Source organism: Ailuropoda melanoleuca, chromosome 2, assembly GCF_002007445.2.
Source record: "Ailuropoda melanoleuca isolate Jingjing chromosome 2, ASM200744v2, whole genome shotgun sequence".
NCBI classification, from domain to species: Eukaryota; Metazoa; Chordata; class Mammalia; order Carnivora; family Ursidae; genus Ailuropoda; species Ailuropoda melanoleuca.
In genome coordinates, this window is record NC_048219.1 from 131739962 (window position 1) to 131758870 (window position 18909).

Here is an 18909-nt window from a genome sequence, read left to right on the forward strand (position 1 = left end):
AAGTACTGATGAGAGCCGGGGATACGCATGGGGTAGATTAAATGTCTATCTTGGCCCTTGGAAGCAAGCTCCACCTGACACAGCATAATTTCACCCATAGTAAACTAAAAATACTTGGTGTGCTGATCAGAGCATGGTAGGGGCAGTTTAAGAGATATTTATAATTGCAACTTTTCTGCCAAATTTTTTTCCCTCTTATATTTTTCCAATGAGGACCTTGCCAGAGCAAAACCAGGATTTTACTTGAAAGAAAGGCACAAAGAAAGGAGATTATTCCCCAAAGGTAAAAACGAGATACTTCCCACAATCTGCAAAAGTCCTGTAAGACAATACTCACATCTGTGTATTTACTTATTGGTTTTCATAATAGAACAACAAGGGAAGGACATAAGAACCTTTTGGAGAGTTGAAGACATGGCCAGAGTTTGTGTATAATGTAGTGTTACATATTCTGTTCTGAAGATTTCTAGCATAGCAGCTCAAAGAAGAAAAAGGCATTCGTGTCTTTAAAAGTCCTACATAGCCCCCCACAAAGTTGATGGAAAACCAAAGAAATGCAAGAGGATTCACGGGTGGGGTTGGCTCTCATCAGTTTTCTTCCCCAAGGAATCAGGCAGATGATTCAGAAATGTGACCCTGATAATAGGAGATGTCTGCGCATGTCATTTGGAAATTTGAACGTTTTCCTAAAAGTGAAGAAATGAACACAATAAGGCGGCATCTCCCCCAGAAGTGAAATTTGGGCTGTAGAAACATGCTTGAGAGAGATGCTTCTCCTGGGAATGTGGACTGAACAGTGCTCCTTGTCCTGAACCCCCCAAAATGTGTGGGATAGATCAGGAAGTGATTCTCAGTGCATATTCTTGCCCCAACACAGGAACGTCCCCATAAGTCCCCAGAGGACAGTGGGATTTTCCAACTAGGAATGTGCCTTGTATTTAGGACCTTATTACCACAAACCTCTGGCAGCCATTTTCCCTTAGGTCAGCAAAGATCATATCACCCTTTGCCACAGAAAAGTCAGTCTTTAGAGAGGGTGAAAGAGTGAGAGGGAGAGCTTTACAGAGTGAGAGACAGACAGGCAGACAGACAGACAGATAGACATGCTAATGAGGGCAGGTCAGTGGGAGGGGTCTATTCTTAACCCATGAAATACATGGAATGGGGGATAAGCTAAACAATCTTGCTGAGTTCATGAGTTAAAGGAAGAACAAAATCTTTTAACTAGTGTACAGTCGTATGTGTCCAGTTCTGGGGAATTTTATTGAGGACCCTTGGTGACAAAACACAGAAGAGGCAGCTCCAGTTATATCATGGCCTCTTTTTATTATACTTAGAGGAGAACTAAAACATGTTCTAATAGGGGAAAATATATTTTAAAAACGGAAGGAACCGTGGGCTTAAAAATCATTTTGGTAAGTGAAAATTTTCACTTATAAAAATGATTTGCTTTGATTCATAGGTTAGCAACGACTATTACTGAAATGGAAGTCCTCTCCTTCTTTCTTGATTTTAGGTTCAAATGAGAGGAAAGTAAGCCTGAGTTAGAAATATTATTGTTTGTGGTTTTATTGGAAAAGGGGGTTCACTACAAGTAACCACGGTGGGTCCCGCTGAAATAGCATGAAGTGAGATTTGAAGTGGAAAGCATTTACACATAAAATGGGTTTGAACATTTCTGTTCGAAATCTTACAAATTATTAACCTGTATCTACTCAGTGATTAGAGAGTAGTGCTGTACCTAAATAAAATGTCCGTGTTTCCAGGATGAATACGAATTGTCTCTAGGAATTTGTAAGAGCAAAACGAGTGTAGCAGCAGCAAAACAAAAGTAGGTGTTCTTTAAATTCTCAGGCAGCTTAGAAAAGCGATTCCTATTGTAGAAATGAAGAGGAAATAAAATAAACCCGCGTTGACTTTTTTCTGCTCTCCCATGGGTGGGGCTCCAAGGCAGAGTGGGTGGCTGTCGCAAGAACGGAACCCACGGAGCAGATTGGCCATGAGAATTCTAGAATTTTGTCCTTTGCACTTAGATGCCTTGCCATTTTGTTTAAACGAAGGATATCTTTAAAAACATTCTTAGAAGGGCACAGAATTTTCAGGGGTTTATAGAACGCTCTTATGTGAGCCATAACGCACACTGGAACATTTTACCGACAGGCAATAATAATGAATAGCTAACGTTTGTACGGCCAAGGCTCTTGCAACCTTCTTGCAGGACCCACGCGCTCTGCTTCCTTTCTCCCTCCTCAGATATTCCCCTGCTTGTCAGCTCTCACCGTGCTCTCTGGACTCTCCAGGCACAAGCTAGCCCCGGGACTTTCACAAATGCTGCTGGCCTCTGCCTAGAACACTCTGTCCCTGGATACGGCCATGGCTCACTTCCTCCCCATTGCAAGTCTTAACTCAGAGAGAGTCGCACCTGTCCTTCTCATCTACAATGCCCAACCCTGCATCACGCTCCTTCCTGTTTTGTTTTGTTTTTCACCAGACCACTCATCATCATCTAACATCCTATTCTTTGTACTTATTTGTCCTGCTTATTGTCTTTCTTCCCAACTGTTCCCAACTCCATAAAGGTAGACGTTTTCATCTGTCTTGTTAATGAATGTATCCCCAGCACTGACAACGTGGCCGGGAACACAGAGGGGAACAGAATCGATATTTGTAAAATATATCACTTTCCTGTTAACTCAATTCATCCTCACGGTGAGGAAATCATGGTTGCCTTTCACGACGAGGAAGCCGTGGCTCGGAGGGAACTGAGAGGGCTCTGGGAGTCAGGAAGCAGCAGAGCTGGGACTCAAAGCCAGGACACCTGCCCCTACAACCCATGACTTTCCTCTCTGTCCTTGTGCTGGGGCAAACCTCATCAGGAAACTTTAAGTTTGGAATCTAATGTAGTCTCATTAGAGGTGCATTTGTCCTACTTTTACATCGTTGATCACACATAGCAATTCAAATTGCTTATAATTAGTCACTGGAAGAGAAAGGAACTAAGATTAAATCATGAACTAATGCTTATTCAACACCACCTGGCTAGGCCTATATTAACAAAGCAAGGCCCACAAATGAGGTTGTTATTCTAATAATTTAGGCAAAACCCCTGCTGCCCTTCAATTGTCAGAATAATTACTTCAATTTTTCTTCACATTAACCAGGGTTTTGCAACCTCAGCACAGTTGACATTTTGGGCTGGATAATTCTTTTTTGTGGGGAACTGTCCTGTGCATTGTGGGATATTTAACAGCATCTCTGGCCTCGACTCACTAGCTGCCAGCAGCACTCCGCCAGTTGTGACAACCAAAAGTGACTCCAGACATTGCCAAATGTCCCCTGAGGGGCAAGATGGCCTGGTGAAGAACCGGGTATAGCAGACACTTCCTAGGCCTTTTGCTGGCCTAGTGGATATCTAATAAACAGCTAAAAACACAGCTACTGGATTTTGGTTTGTGTGAGCCAGAAGAATAAAAGGGTAAGATAAAAATGCCACCTTTCCCCTTCTTAATCAGGATTATGGAGGGAAACATAGACTTGCAGCTTATTTGCCAATTGACTACCAAAAATGTACGGGGTTAGCTAGAGTATATGTCTCAGACTGCTAACCTGCCTAACACTGCATGGAAACAGATCCTTCCTTCCTTGATATGAAACACAATAACAGCTAAGTAATGCTCTCGGTCATTCTCAGTATCTTCCTCTTTCGCATCTCCAGTTTGCCACAGGTCCCCGCTTATTATACTGGGAAATGGCCCTTGGAGCTCTGACCTCTTCCCGCCTCTACTCTCTGCCTACTTCTCTGCCTAAATTAGGCCCTTGGTATTTGTTGCCAATATTACTGCTCACCTAGCTCCTTAGCCCACTCCCTCCCCTACCTCAGGCCACCCTTCACCCCTGCCACCAAGAGGATCTTTCTAAGACACCAGTTCTATTCCCTATTGACTTCAAGAGCACATTTCAAAAAAGTATCCATGGAATCAAATACCTTTTGATAATACTGTATTAATCAAAATTTAACAGGATTCTTCACTGTTCCTTTACAGAGCCGATATACACTATTATGTAGAATTCATGATTTTCCAAATTATTAGACCCAGAGGACCTTTTTCCTGAAAAATTCCTTGGTACTAATAAGATATATTCGGGGAAACATTGACTTATAGGATTAAATTTAGTTTAAATAACATCATTGGTGTGTGGGATGGCCAAGTATTATGCTAAACATTTGAGAAAAAATTTTAAAAAAAGACAGTCTTTTTTAACATGAGCTTACATTCTCACGGGAGAAACCAATAGACAAAATAAAATATGGTAATTCCTAGAAGAGCAGTATAAAGAACTACTGCAGCACAAAGGAAGTCATATCTGAGTTGGGTTTTAAAGAATAAGTAGGAGTTTTCCATTTTGGAGGCAGAGGAGCAGAACGGAAGAAGAGGGACACATTGCAGGTGCAGGGAACAGGATTCACGAAAGCTCGGAGCAAAGGAGCGCAGACAGAAGTCAAAGTATTTTCATAAGGCATGGGGAAAAGTGGAAAGAGTTGAGGTTACAGCCAGGTTGTCAAACACTTTGTATGCAAGGAAATAACTTTGGGCACCAGGTCAAGGTCAATGTGAGGCCTTAGAAAATATAAAAGCATGTAAACAGAAAAACGTCATAGTAAGAATTGTGTTGTGGGACAGCAAGTTCATTAGCAACATTGCAGCTTGCGAGGTCAAAGCAGGAAGGCTAGTTAAGATGCAAACGGAATAGTTAAACGGGTACCACCCAACGGTCCAGGGACCCAAAGAATCAGCATGGGATCTTGTTAGAAATGCAAATCTTTGGGGCTCCCCTGGGCTACTGAGTCAGAATCTCTGGTGGTAGGGCCTGGAAACTGTTTCCACAAGTTCTCCAGGTGATGCTTATGTAAGCTAAGGTTAGAGAAGGTCTGATCTAAATTACATACAAAGAAATTCGAGCTAAAGCCCTAACAGTGGGGATGATGAGAACGGATTTGGATGTTGACAGAACTTACTAACCGACTGGAACATTGGAGTTGGGGAGCAAACGAAGTTGAATATGGCTCTGAATTTACTAATTTGGACGACTAGGTGTGTGGTGAGGTCCTTTAAGAAAGATGAGGACTTGTTTTAAGTAGGCTATAACAAGTTTAGCTTCTGTGGCTTAGGTTTGAGGCCCCAGTCAGGCACTTGGGATAGATGGTCAGTGAGCATTTGAAACGTGGAGCTCAGAAGAGAGGTGGGGGCTAGAGGCATAGATCTGACAGTCATCACCATCTTTGAAATTACATGGGTTTCCCCAAGGAAGTGTAAAACAATGAGAGTCACAGCCAGACCTTGAGAAACACTGACACTGAAAGAATGAATGGAGTGTAATGATCATGGAGACACAGAAAAGTAAGAGAAATGTGTTGCAGAGCCATGGATCAAGTCCATTACCCTTTACGCAGTCTAAAAGGCCTCCTGTTATCTGGCTACCTCCCTACCCAAACTCCTTTCCTTCACCTTCCTCACTGAGCGCCTTACACTTCTGAGGTTTCCCCGCAACCTGACCAACCATGCCCTACTCATTGTCACCTCAGGCCCCTGGGCAAGGTTGTCTTCAGTCTCTGGAATGCACCATTTACGGACCTAGCTTCACTACCTCACTTCTGAATTTCCCCTTAGCTCTCACAGCCAGAATTAACCACCCTGCTCCCCCACATTCTCCACTGCAAGATGTATCTGTCTTAACACTTGGAACATTGCTGAGCAATTGCTTTTTTGCTCTCTGTTTTATCTAATAGATGGCCAAGGCTATAACTTATTCATCTTTTCATCTTCTAAAGAACCTAATACAAGACTTAGTTAAGATCCAATAAAAATTTACTACATTGGTGAAAGAATGCACGAGTCAGTGATCAGATGGTTGGTTAAATAAATCGTAAAGGATTGATGAAAAAAAAAAAACCCAGTATAGTATTAAGGTCTTTTTCCTTCAGGATCTTTTGGGTCCTGCTGATTTAGGGGCTGCTCCGATGTTCCAACCATCGGCAGTTCACTTATTCCTTCTTCTGCCTGTGCTCTTAGGGTATACCTCACAATCACTGCCTTGTTGGAAAGTAAGCAATAAAGGGGACCTAATATACTAAGTCTTCTAGAAGCATTTGCATAGCCATGGTGAGAATCTCTTATTGAAGAATTTCAGACTGATATGGATGTATTTTGGGGTGCTGACTGCGTTCTTTAAATCATCCCACATCGATGGTTCTCTACCATACTAATACCAGGATGTTCTAGAAATGAAATTAAAAGTTCCACCTTATGGTTATTTCAAAGCCTGCAGTAAAAGCAAAGTTAAACTATAAGAGAAATGTTAATGATTATATGTAAGTGTTCAGTGAGAAATCTGAATCTTTCAAAAATTTACTTTAGGCAATTTCATAAAAATGGATGCTAGGAGAGATCTTATCTGAAATATTTCACTATAAAAATATTTCATTTATTTCCACCCATTTGAATTCCATTCTGTTTAGATATTTAACATTTGATAGTTTTAAAAAGGACCAAATGGCTTGAAGTAACAACTTTCCACAAATTCATAACAGCTCTTCATCTGGTCACTGAGCTGAGAGCGGAGCCGGAGCCTGCAGACTCCCTTCAATATTGGGTTTCATTCCCTCCATCTTGTGCAGGCCGCTCTCAGAGAAAACAGCCAAGAAAAACAACCCAAGCACAAACGGCTGCAAATTGACTTGCAAATGTACAAATTCAGACCAAAAAGTGAAACAGGAAATCTTCTTTGAAGGGTAATTATCATAATTTATAATGGGCAAATCTAAACTCTTTCCAATATTTCTCTAAACTTTCCAGTGACTTCATTGCCCGTGATTGGGAAGTTTTGCCACTCCTTTTAATGTGTATTTTGAGAACTGGCACAGCTCCTCAAACATGGGCAGTTATCTTCATGACCTATAACTCAGAAACTAAATTATACTTCTCTCCCATTGGTACAAATTAATATTGGGTCAGATAAAATAATTTGATTACAAAAAAAAAAAGAAGAAGAAAGGAAGAAAGAAAGAAAAAAGAAAGAAAGAAAGAAAGAGGAATCAAAACAGCCAAGATATGACTGGGATAGGCTAGGTATAAGGGAATTTATATTTTAAAATTCCCTGTGATTTCAAACGTTAGCTTAGCTTTTCATGAAAATGAAATGGTGAAATATAAAAGATATACATTAACTCTAAAATAACAAAAGAAATTAAACCTTTGATGACTATAGTTCACTTCAGTAGACTCTAATAAAAAAAAAGTAAAAATGCATCAACTATGAGTTAATTTACTATATGAGGAAGAAATTAATGATTGGAAAAAAGGAACACTTAAAGCCACCACTTTGAAGCCTAGATTATCCAAATTGACTGTTTCCATTGACAGATTAAATGATGTTGCAACATTAACATTTCATGAAAAACCTTATAAGAGCACACTTTAGAAAATTATGATTGCTGAACTGAGTAACAGGCATAAAACATAAAACAACTCACCCAGCCCCATATGGCTATTCTTTTTTCATCAATGAAACCCATTTCTATGAATTTTCTAAAGTAAAAGAAACAAATTTTTAGAATTTTAAGTGTGTACACATGACATTTACCTCATTACACAAGCATATTTAATCCAAAGATTTAATAGAAACGCTCCATTTTCTTTGTTTAAACACATGCATAATAACACTGCACGTACAAATAGTTAAAAGAATATTATCGTGTTTTCAGCAAAGGATAAAACGGATCCTTTAGACTCTACTGTACATCTATTGAGTGGTACTTCCCGGCTGCAGGTCTAGCATTCTGACTGTGTGAGTGAGTTACTTGGGATTCAGAGAGGTCAAGACCCAGGCTTACAGTAACACAGGAAGTCATAGCATCACGACTAGGACCAAATTTCCAAATCCTCAGATTTTGGAAAAAAAGATTTTTGTTATTGCTGCTTTAAATTTTATCAATCTTAAATGCTTAGATGTTAATGATAATCATCACCTCGTTTTTGGTCACTTTCATCCACCAAATAATATCCATCCCTCTCCCATTTCATACTTAGGTACCGTCAATTTATCATGGTATGGATAATTGTATGTTTTAGGATATGGACATGATTCATTTGAGTTCCATCACAGAAGAGCTTTCCTTTGAAAACTCTTTTGAAAACAAGTATCTTCTTAGGAGCAAGGGACCATGCTGAAGGGCAACCTTTAAAAAGGCATGGGAAGTCCTCAGAAATGCAACCTCGCAAAGCTGGTACAAAATAGGAATGTTTTAGGCCAATGTATCCCATGCCTCCTTGAGGCGTGGTGTTCTAGAGCCATTGTGATTTATTTTGAGAATGGTTTGATAAAAGCTCGGGGAACTCTCCAAAAAACAGAAGCGGTGGAAGAATAAAGCAAGGGGGATGAGCCATTGCAGAGACCTGGATGCTACAGTAACAGGAAGGAGGGGAGGAGAACAAAGTAACACACAGGGAGCCAGAAAAATACTTTTGTTGTTGTTGTTGTTCCCTTTAAGATATGTTAATGCCCTTTCTCCTTCTTCTCTGGAAGTAAAATAGAATGGTTTCATTAGTTGAATAATGGAGTTTCTTATAGGAATTTCACAGCAACCATTTTGCTCCTTGCATTGATTCAACATGCACGTTTCCAATGCACAGAGGAGTTGGGCAAATGCCCGGGACCAACAGATGGGAAGAAGCCCCGTCAGTCACAGCTTACCCTACACCGATTCTGAGGGACACTGAGGAGTCTTACGGGGAAGAAATGCAGCAGCAAACGGAAAGCAGCTACCTGTGTGGATGCTGCTCAGGGTAAAACAGAGAAAATGTGCAGCAAACTGTGGCATTTCAGCAATTCTTCCGTAAACTTCCAAAGCCAAATGAAAGAGAAGGTTCACTTTCTTTGTTAGAAAAAAATCTTTCCACTAGTGCTGGAAGACAGTTCTGAGCCATAAAATCAATTTCGATTTTATGATCTCCCAGAAGCTAACAATCATATTGCCTTGCATCTGGGGTAAAAGCAAATAGCAGGTGATACATAGGAGCAGGAAATTCTTAACAGCTCCCTTCCTCAGTTTATTCTGGAAGGATGACATTTACTGGAAATGATAGTGCAATAGTTAACATGGAAATGAAACATTAACACTTAATGTGGCAGGACGAGGTTAAAGGTTAGCTAGGTAATCTGAGCACTTCGGGGCCAACAAGGCTCCATAAAATTTACCTCCAAATTCTGAAGCGCTCTCAGAGGACTATGAGAAACACTGTTGATAATGTGGTGAAATAAAGAAAAATGTTAGTAACAAATGAAAGAGCATTTTGGAGGCTGATCTGAACTTTACAACTTCTCTCGCACAAAAATGGCCCTAGACTAAAGGTCAATTTGAAATCCTGGGGATCAATTATTATTCCATTTTGGAATTGTTCTTATTGATACCATGTATAAGAGTATGATATTATGTTTTCTCACCACCAACCTTCTAGTTATTGTGGGAAGTGTGGGAATGTCAAAACTGCCAAATATACCCCAAATCAGTAGAACTGACCTTATAACTAAGAAAGTTTTATGGGTCCTACATATGTATCAATTGCAGGGAAGCCTGATGAAAGCAGCTCCCAGTTTCACTTATGCCCTCACAAGCTTCTCCTTTGAAGCATTTTCTTTTGTGTGGTCAAAGTTGTGAGGTTGTCTGGCTGCTGCTGCTGCTTCTTCTTCTTTTTTTTAAATCCTGCTTTGCTTTGTTTAAATCTATTTATTGATCCTGACCAGTATTTACTGTTGTTTCTGAATAGGTACACATGATTTCCTTTTGGTATGTAAAAAATTTAGCCAGATTGCATTTTATATGAGATCGAAGGGGACACATTTAATTCTTTCGTGGGAAGGTAATTTGAGGGGGACCATAAAGGGATTACAATCCCAATTCCCATGTCAGACAAACAGTGCCTGATTCCTAAAACACTTCTTGGCAGACGTGTGGTTGAATTATTCCCAGGATTATCATTATAATTCTATCCTTTTTAGCTTTTGTTTCCTCAAAGCATCAGGTTCCCAGGCGTCCCTTTCACTTTTGCAGAACGATGCTTTCAAACAAAGCCAGGCCAGCCCCAAATGCATCTCCACAGTTGTGTATATGCTCTGCATGGGCCACACAGCCTCCCCTCTGGCTCAGGAGGCTGTTTACTAAAAGTTCCATCTAACAGCAGTGCCATCCCTTCAGAGTGCTGGGGGCTTAACCTTTTTATGAAGACTGTAAGTGCACTGAAAGTAGAAATCGTAAGTTGCACAATTTTATCCAGAGTGGCTTGCGATGGCGTGTATTAATATCTGATGAGTTGTTGTCGAATGGCTGAGCAAATGAGTGGACATATGCTTGCTCTGTAGCGGGAAGATTCCATCCTAGAAATGGCTCAGAGAAGGTAAAGGTAGCCAACTACTGCCTCTGGTCTAGCTTCAACTCTAAATGCCAAAGACATTTATATTATTGTGAAAATTGGTACAATTTGTGGCTTCATGTCCTATATATTGAACATCAGAAAAACAATTTTTGTTAAGGCCTCTACATGGGTTTCAGGTTTCCATCCAAGAAACATGATAAGAAGCTATCTGCTCTGTCTCTTGAGGTATTCTTAAATTCAAATGCTGCACTTTGGGTAGTAAATAAATGCACTCAAAGATGTGATGATGTATTGTGTTGTTGTCAGGAGACTGTGGTGATGGTGGTGGTGATGATGTTTGTTTTTTAACCGGTGCCAAAACAAACCACTTTTTAGCTCTACCAACTTAAGAAAAGATCCAGGTGAATTACAAATGAGGTGTGATCTGCATCTGGCTTTTGTGCAGTCCCAGGATTGCACGCCAATGGTGTTTATTGTGTGGTTTAAGTACAAATAGATGTGACTCTCAGTGCCAAAAAAAAAAAATCCTTATAGAATTAGGTCTATAACACTGACAATGGTGTTCATATTTCCATCAAGGCACACCACAGTCTTTTTGTGAGAAACCGATCTCTTGGTAGATTTTTCTTTGAGCTCTCTCCTCTATGCCTCTCCATTAGGCAGAAGATTCTCCTAAACAGGTTAATAGCAGACAGGCCGAAAATCTCCATCAGCAAGGAAGATGGAGCCTCCTAGAAACGAGGCGTGAATAATGACTACAGATTGTGCAGTGCTATTTAATAATCTACTTATTCATTTGTCAGATTTTACTCAAATAGACTGGTTTTAATTGAATATTGTATATAAGTGTGTATATATTACTGTTCACAGAATGGAAGGAAAATTTGAAAACATATGGATTATGATTACTTTTCTATTTTTAAAAATAATTACTTGTGAGTCTAAACTCTTCTGCTGTGATTAGAGACAAAAATACAGAAAAATGTTGTCTGGGCCTGGCTCCTAGCTGTTAAATACAATCTTCATTGTGTATGTTATATTGAAATCAGTAGCTCTTAATGACATCAAAATGATAAAAGGAATTTAATAATGAATTTTCTAAATTGCTCTTGGCGGTGAAACACTGTTTGACCTTAGGCCATTACGCACACATATGCATCCATGATGAAGGGTGCAGTTGGCCTGCGTTAGCTATTCTCTAATTTCACTGTTTTACAGTGAAATGTTAATTTCATAACATAATAACAGAAACCCAACAACTATAGAGAAATATCCAGAAGAATCCTGCACAGTGTTTCTAAATAAACGATTTTGGTGACTATATTCTTTTTGTTTCAGAAAAGATGATGGAGACACAGATTATGGTTGAGAATGTAGTTGGGGAGAACTCAGATTATGAGTCTGTTTTCCTTATAAATGCTTTCATAATATAATTTGTATTACAGAAAATGAATTTTTTTGTCAAATGAAAACAGGAAAACACTTTCATGCTAACACAGCCGAATTTCACAGCTAGCTTAATTACAAAAGAATGCCTAGTATCTGTAAGGATATAGTGTTGATGAAATCTTGAGGCATTTCTAAATTTATGAGCTAGAATCCACAATGCTTGAGCAAATTCAGATGCCTACAGACCGTCCCTAGAGTTGTACAATTTTTTGTGTGTGAACCATGTGAATAAATGATAGGATATCAGAATGACTGAAACATCAAAAGAGAGTTATTTGTCATTTATCACTATAAGTCATGTTTCTACACATTGATTAGCTCTTTCCATCAGTAATTTTTTTTCTCATATTGGGCAAAAATATCTCTTTAAGATTAATGGTAACTTTAGATGAAGTTAGGAAAACAGACAAAAAGAATTAAACCATTAAAGATGGAGAAACCCAACAGTGATTGCACATGACTTGTTGCACATCAATTTCTGTTTGAATGAGAAGGTGCTCACCTGACAGCTGTGATCTGGTCCTCAACTTCATAAACACCCAGCTTTCGATATACTGCATACAGGAGTTTGTCACCTTGGAAAGCTGTTCCTCGGCCATCCACCAAGGCAATGACTATCCCTTCCTTACTTGCAAGATAAGAAATCCAATTAATAGCGAATACAGACCTTACGCTCTGACTGCAGGGACCACCGTACCTAAAAGAAAAAAAAAAAAAAAGAATCTTGGATTCCTTTGTAAAACTCAACTTCACATCTTGGCTAAGAATTGCCTTTAGTATTTCCCAGTACATTTGTATGATAAAATTTCAATAACAGTGGCATTAGAACTGGCGCAAAATCAAGAGAGGACCAGGCTTTTCCCAGAGGTTTGCTACAAGGAAGTTGTTTTGGGACACAGCCTCTCCTATTCCCCAAAACGGATACATCTAGGGTTGGCATTTCAAGGAATATGTGTGGGTTTTTCGTCATTTCTGCCACCTGCCACTTGCTAAAAGCAGGCATAAGATATACTAAAAAAAATGCATGGTGTTTTAAGCAAATTGTGTGTAGGTCAGCACTGATTTTGGGTGTGATTCCACTAAATGTATTCCATTCCCTTATTTCATTTCTAACTCACTTACATAAGACATTAAGATGATTTACAATATTTTTTGGCTGCAATTTCTCTATCTCAAAGGTATTCTGACACATTCGGCAATTTGCCATACAAAGGAAATTCAAGACAGTGAATGCAAACCAGTCCATCTAAAATCCCCAAACTTCCTCAATCTATTTTAAATAGCCATATTTTATTTACTCTGATTAGTTGAGGAATATATAAAAACAGCATCAATAGGAACTGTTACCAAGGAGAATGGTTCATTCTATCTCATAAATGTGTATTTAATTCAACATATTTTCAGTAAATAGTTTTTACACCAAAGAAAATATTACATACACTTGAATTAGCAAGGGATACTTCTTTGATCTGTCAAATTGAGGAGGAAGAATCATCTTGTACCATAAAGCTTGGGGGGAAAAAAAAGAAAAATCTTCATTCCACTATATTCATAGCATTATTTATTTTCTTTAATAACAAGATAACACAAAATCAATTCATAACTAGTTAATTGTAAAAAATCAGGAATATATTTTAACTTGATTTTCATTACATATTTTTGCCAAATTTATAAATTACTAGAAATCTTGAGTTATTGTTTTTCTAGAAGCACACATTCTAAAATTAAAATTAGATAAACTACTTTTAAAAAAATATCAGTGTTGAAACGGAGCTACAGAAAAGTATAAGATCAACTCTATTTACAAATGTATTAAAGATCTTTTGTGACACTCTATTGTTACAGTAAGATTGTTTTACTTAAGACCTTTGATATTATAGGGTTTGGACTATAATATTTACCCTATACCCTATGCTTTTTTTTAAAAAAAGCAAGATAAGTATTCAGCTTCATATTTGTAAATAAGAAGTTTTTAAAAGATCTTACTAATGTCATCCACTTCAAGTTTCTCAATTTCCTCTTTAGGTAGCTGGATATTTTTCAAAGCATTTTCCAATTCTTTGTTTTCTTCCAGGATTCTAATTTCTTAAAAAAAATAAAATGTTCATTTTCATTTAATAGCGTTCCATAAGAAAATTCCTTTCTTAAAATTCTTTTGGTTTTAACGTAGATGAAACTGAAACTGTATAAGGAACTGTCTAAGAAGTTTTATTGACAAGCATATTTTTAACTCAGCCTTTAAAGCAGTTATGAATTTATGAGGATATTAATCATTGCCTCCTGAACTGATCTTTATGGCATCAAAACACATTTTTGAGCGGAATCATAGAGGTAACAGTGTTTATTCACCATATTTTCCGATCTTCAACTTTTCTAACAAGAAGCTATGACCTGCGTAGGTGAGTTTTTTTTACCGTCTATTAAGAAAACAAACAAACAAACAAACAAACATAGAAATAAACTCTATATTGCTGAAACATCAAATTAAAATAGGGGTGCCTGGAGAGTTCAGTCAGTTAAGCATTCAACTCTTGATTTTGGCTCAGGTCATGACCTCAGGGCATGCTCAGCGGGGAGTTTGCTTGGATTCTCTCTCTCCCTCTCCCTCTACCTCTCCCACCCCACCCCTGCTCACACACACATACTCTCTCTCTCAAATAAATAAATAAATCTTTAAAAAATAATTATGTAGTCACAAAATTTCTTTTTAAATTTTCAATGTGTAAAGTTAAATACTCTTTCTGTGATTTATATATACATATACATATATATATAGAGAGAGAGAGAGAGAGAGGAGAGAGAAGGGGGGAGGGGTCAGAAGCAGAGGGAGAGAGAGAATCTTAAGCAGACTCTATGTCCAGCATGGAGCCAGACACGGGGCTCCATCTCACAACCCTGAGATCACGACCTGAGCCGAAATCAAGTCAGACACTGAACCGACTGAACCACCCAGGCACCCCAACATATAATTCTTTTTAAATCTTTTCTTGCTGTACTTAATTAATATAGGATATTCTTCCTTTTTCTGTAATTGAATTATTGCACATCGTATCCCTTCAGATCATTTTTGTCAAGGTGGTTATACATCTTTTTAGTAAAATAACAATATATACACGCTATGATCTCTTTCTGTTTTTCACCTTAAAGGATCTTCAAAAAAACTGCTGCTTATATTTGAGCTTAATTATGTTTCACACTTTAATCTTTGAAACTGAACAATCCATTGATCTCCTGATGCTGTAGTTTGGTGGTATATGCAAATGGGTTTCTAGCAATTGAGGGTTTTTTGCATGTTTTATTTTGAACTAGAATTGATACTAGTTATCTTCTAGAGAAAAGTTAGGTTTTCATATACCATGTGGAGTTTGTCGATTTATTTTTCTTAAAAGAAGGTCTGGATGACTTCTGAGATATGGCAGTTTTTACAAAAGACATCCTGCGAACTTCTTGTTTTTGTGCCTTTTTAAAAGTGGTCCTTGAAGATAGGGAACTGGAGGAGTACTTGTAACTACAGTAAGTTTGCCAAACCACTTCCCTTATAACTCTCAGTTTTCATATACTCATGGCATTTTGTTCCAACATGTTATATTTAATCTTAGAACAAGTATAGATGTTTTGGTATGAGTTGTATAAGATACATAATAAATTTCATTTTAACTTTGGATAATCCATCAGGAAAGAGATACTTGTGGCATCTTAAAAGTTAAAGCCAAAAAACCCCCCAAAAAACAGAACAAAAAACCCCCACCAAATATACAATTCTAAGTACAATGGAGCCAGTTTTTCGTTCTCCTTGTGTGGGTTCTGTATGTGGAGCTATTATGGATAAAGGGAATCCTGTGCGGAGCAAGTCACAGAGTGACTGCATTAGAATTGCTTATTTATGTATTTTCATATTTTACGTATTATTATATTTATTATTTACTTATTTACTTTTATCATTTTACCAAGAGGTACCAGAAGTCGGAGACTATATACAAGTCTTGCCAAGTTGGTTAGACTTTGATTCCTCCATTCTTTTCTTAGCTATTGAACTTTCCTGATTCATGGCTTACTGAAATGCTGAAGTTAATTTATAAGCTTGTTAATGCTCTATAGACCAGAGAAGCGTTTGTACATATGGTCACCTGACAATTTTCCCACCCCTTGGAGCAAAATGAGATTTCATAGGACTGTCGGTGGTGGGGGCTTCTCTGTGTGGCTTTGCCTTAAAAGCCTATAACATGGAGGGGGTGCTACCGCCCAGAGCACCTTTCACCTTACTTCACTCATCATTATATACTCAGTACCTAACATCCTTAGTACCTAGTAAACGATATGCATGTGGTATGTGCTCTCTATTTATTGGTGGACTCTTCATTACGATGAAATGCAAAAAGAAGAGTGATGGATCATGTAAGAATTTTTTGTTTTAATTATATTAGCTACTCTATGTTGCTCACTCATTAAATTATGTAAAGGATTTGTGGAAAAGCTGATCAATGAGGTCGTTCCATCAGTTGGGTAATTGTAACGAGCACCTGCTGTGCCTGAAGCAACTAAGCGTCCGTTGGGATGTCTATGTCGGATGCCAACTCTTCTGGGTTTCTAAAGCACCTGCTTTGGGTCCTATGTTATTTTCAAATGACCTTACCCCACTTTGTCGATAAAAGGAAGCCATTGCACTGTTTTCTGCAATGTTTGCACACTTTCATACCATTACATTAGTACTTTCTTCATTCTCGCTCAGCACAATGCAGAGCGGAATCTCCACCTGTCTCTGGACTCCATTTTTCCCCAGCTTTTTTGGGCACCTCCCTCCTTTATGTCTTTGACCCCGTCTGGTCTCCTAATTTCTTCCATCAGCATTTAACCATGCTCAAATGTTTATTATCTTTCCAAAGCAATATTAAACCTCTATCAACTGTTTCCAGCCATCATCCCTCTTCTTTCCTTCTCTCCTCAGGCAGACCTATTGAAAATATTGTCTTTTTATTTATGTCCTATCAAGCCTATCAAGCCTAAATTTGCTTCAATCTGGATCCCACCTCAGTTTCTCTGAAACTGGTCTGACCAAGCCAATGGTAATCTCCTTCTTGCTAAATTCATTGATTATGGACAGTGATTCAGTTCACTGTCTATAATGCTTGACACAGAAGAGCCCTCCCTCTTTCCTGAGATCGTCTCCTCCCTGCATCCTATGATACCATACTTTCAAGGTTATTCTCCTTCTGTTCCCCTCTCTGTCTCCTCCATAAGTTCATGTTTCTCTTTGCATTTCTCATGTTGGTATTCTGCACAGTTTTATTCCTACTCTGTGGTCTTATCCACTTCCATGGCCTTAGTAACCATGGATTTCATAAATTAATGACTTCTTGTCCCTCAGCTTCAATCCAATGTCCAGATCCAAAACTTGTCACTCTGGGATAGCTCTACTTGGATATCCCATTGGCACCTCAAGCTCAACATTACAAACAAAATTCATCATCTCCCTAAAAACGTTCTTTCGGCTGTGAATCCCTCTTTCAGTAAAAAGCATCAATATCAGTCCACTTGACCAAGCCAGACATCCAAGCAGCATTAATCCCTCCTTTCTATTTGTGAGTTTCCAGTATGATGTATCTATCATTAGGAGACATTTCCTAACCCCCATCCCCACATACAGTCCCCTGCTTATGTGCTTTCCTGCTCTATTTCCCCCATCCTGATCGTTTATCCCACTGTATTACCCACTCACATGTTTGCATTCCCCATTGATCTATAATCTCCTTGAGACATGGAATATACCTAACCCAGTATCTGTTCATTTTAAGGATCTAGTATCCAGCACAGTGTTTGGCTTAACTTGATAGGTGCTTGATTAATATCTGCTGAATAAAGATTTCTGGCACCAAACGAAATGAAAAATGGGTGGGAAAAAACCTCCTACAAATAAATAGAAGACCCAGCATCGGATCTAAAAGGCAGCTTATCTGGGAATTTATTAAAGATTCGTATTCCTTAGCCCAATCTAAGATCCACTGAGCTGGAATTTCTGGGGAGGGCCTGAGCATCTGTATTCATAATAAATATCTCTGAAGAATTTCATCACGAGGCGAATTTGCAGAACTGTGTTCTAAAAAAATCGCATTCTATTCGAGGGTTAGAAAACATATAAATACATATGAGAAATGAGAGTGACATGAGCACTGCACCTATTTTGTAAGTATTGGGTGAAGTAATAACACTTTTGCATGCAGTACCGAAATTGGTATCTGGCAGGAATAGGAGAAGGATAATAAGAAAGTGGAAATTCATGCTCTGAAAAAAGAGAGGCTGACCTTTAACAGTCATGATAAAATGGGAATCATACATTTATGGGAATTTCCATTAAAACAAAATCTTACAGGTTTGAATGTAGTATTGCTTTAAAGTGTCTCTTACTCAAGGTTGAGATGAGCCATACTGAGAAATACAATCTTTTATTCTTAAAGGTTTTCCAAAAAAAAAAAAAAACCAAAAACAAAAACGCAACTTCAAAATGACGCTAAATTCACAGTTCTTGTATTACAATGCCTGTCCTGTCCAGAGCTTCTGAACTGACTCTGTTTTTCCTCATTACCTTATTTTCACCTATTTTACTTGAGCTATTGAGCTCGCAGTCGAACTAGTCCCGGAGCAGTCTCCTGACTTGTCACCAAAGCTGTCCAAGGAGGGTCACGGGCACGATTCCCGAAGTCCCTCATTGTCCCTCGTCTCCATCAACTTCAACCCCTAAGGTTGTTCAATAGTAAATCAAAAGACAACAGGGAAGCTGCAGGGAGAGTATGGGGGCAATCACACACTTGGATCGCTCTGCCAAGAGCAAAGACGGTCATCTTTGATCTATTGAACTATTTTGAACCAATATCACAGATATGGGATGGAGGAGGTCTGTCTTGATAATAGTTGAAAATGGGAAAAGCCTCTAAATTTCAGGGATTTCATTCGTAGCAACAGTGTGATGTAGCTGTTAAGACAAAAAAGCCAGTGTGATCGTCACCCTCTGCTTTGAACTGGACTTAGATCTGGA

General features: G+C 38.6%; 1 protein-coding gene across 3 annotated transcripts in view; it reads right to left on the reverse strand.

Moving 5' to 3' along the window:
• Positions 1-18909, reverse strand: part of FAP (fibroblast activation protein alpha) — a 72269-nt gene that overhangs the window by 4016 nt on the left and 49344 nt on the right. For all 3 annotated transcript variants that reach the window (XM_034654647.1, XM_002924863.4, XM_019805539.2), the window contains 4 exons: positions 13866-13964; positions 13319-13388; positions 12382-12576; positions 7532-7586 (listed from right to left, as the gene is read on the reverse strand). In XM_034654647.1, coding sequence (XP_034510538.1) covers positions 7532-7586; positions 12382-12576; positions 13319-13388; positions 13866-13964 — 419 coding nt within the window. The remainder of the gene's footprint in view (positions 1-7531; positions 7587-12381; positions 12577-13318; positions 13389-13865; positions 13965-18909) is intronic.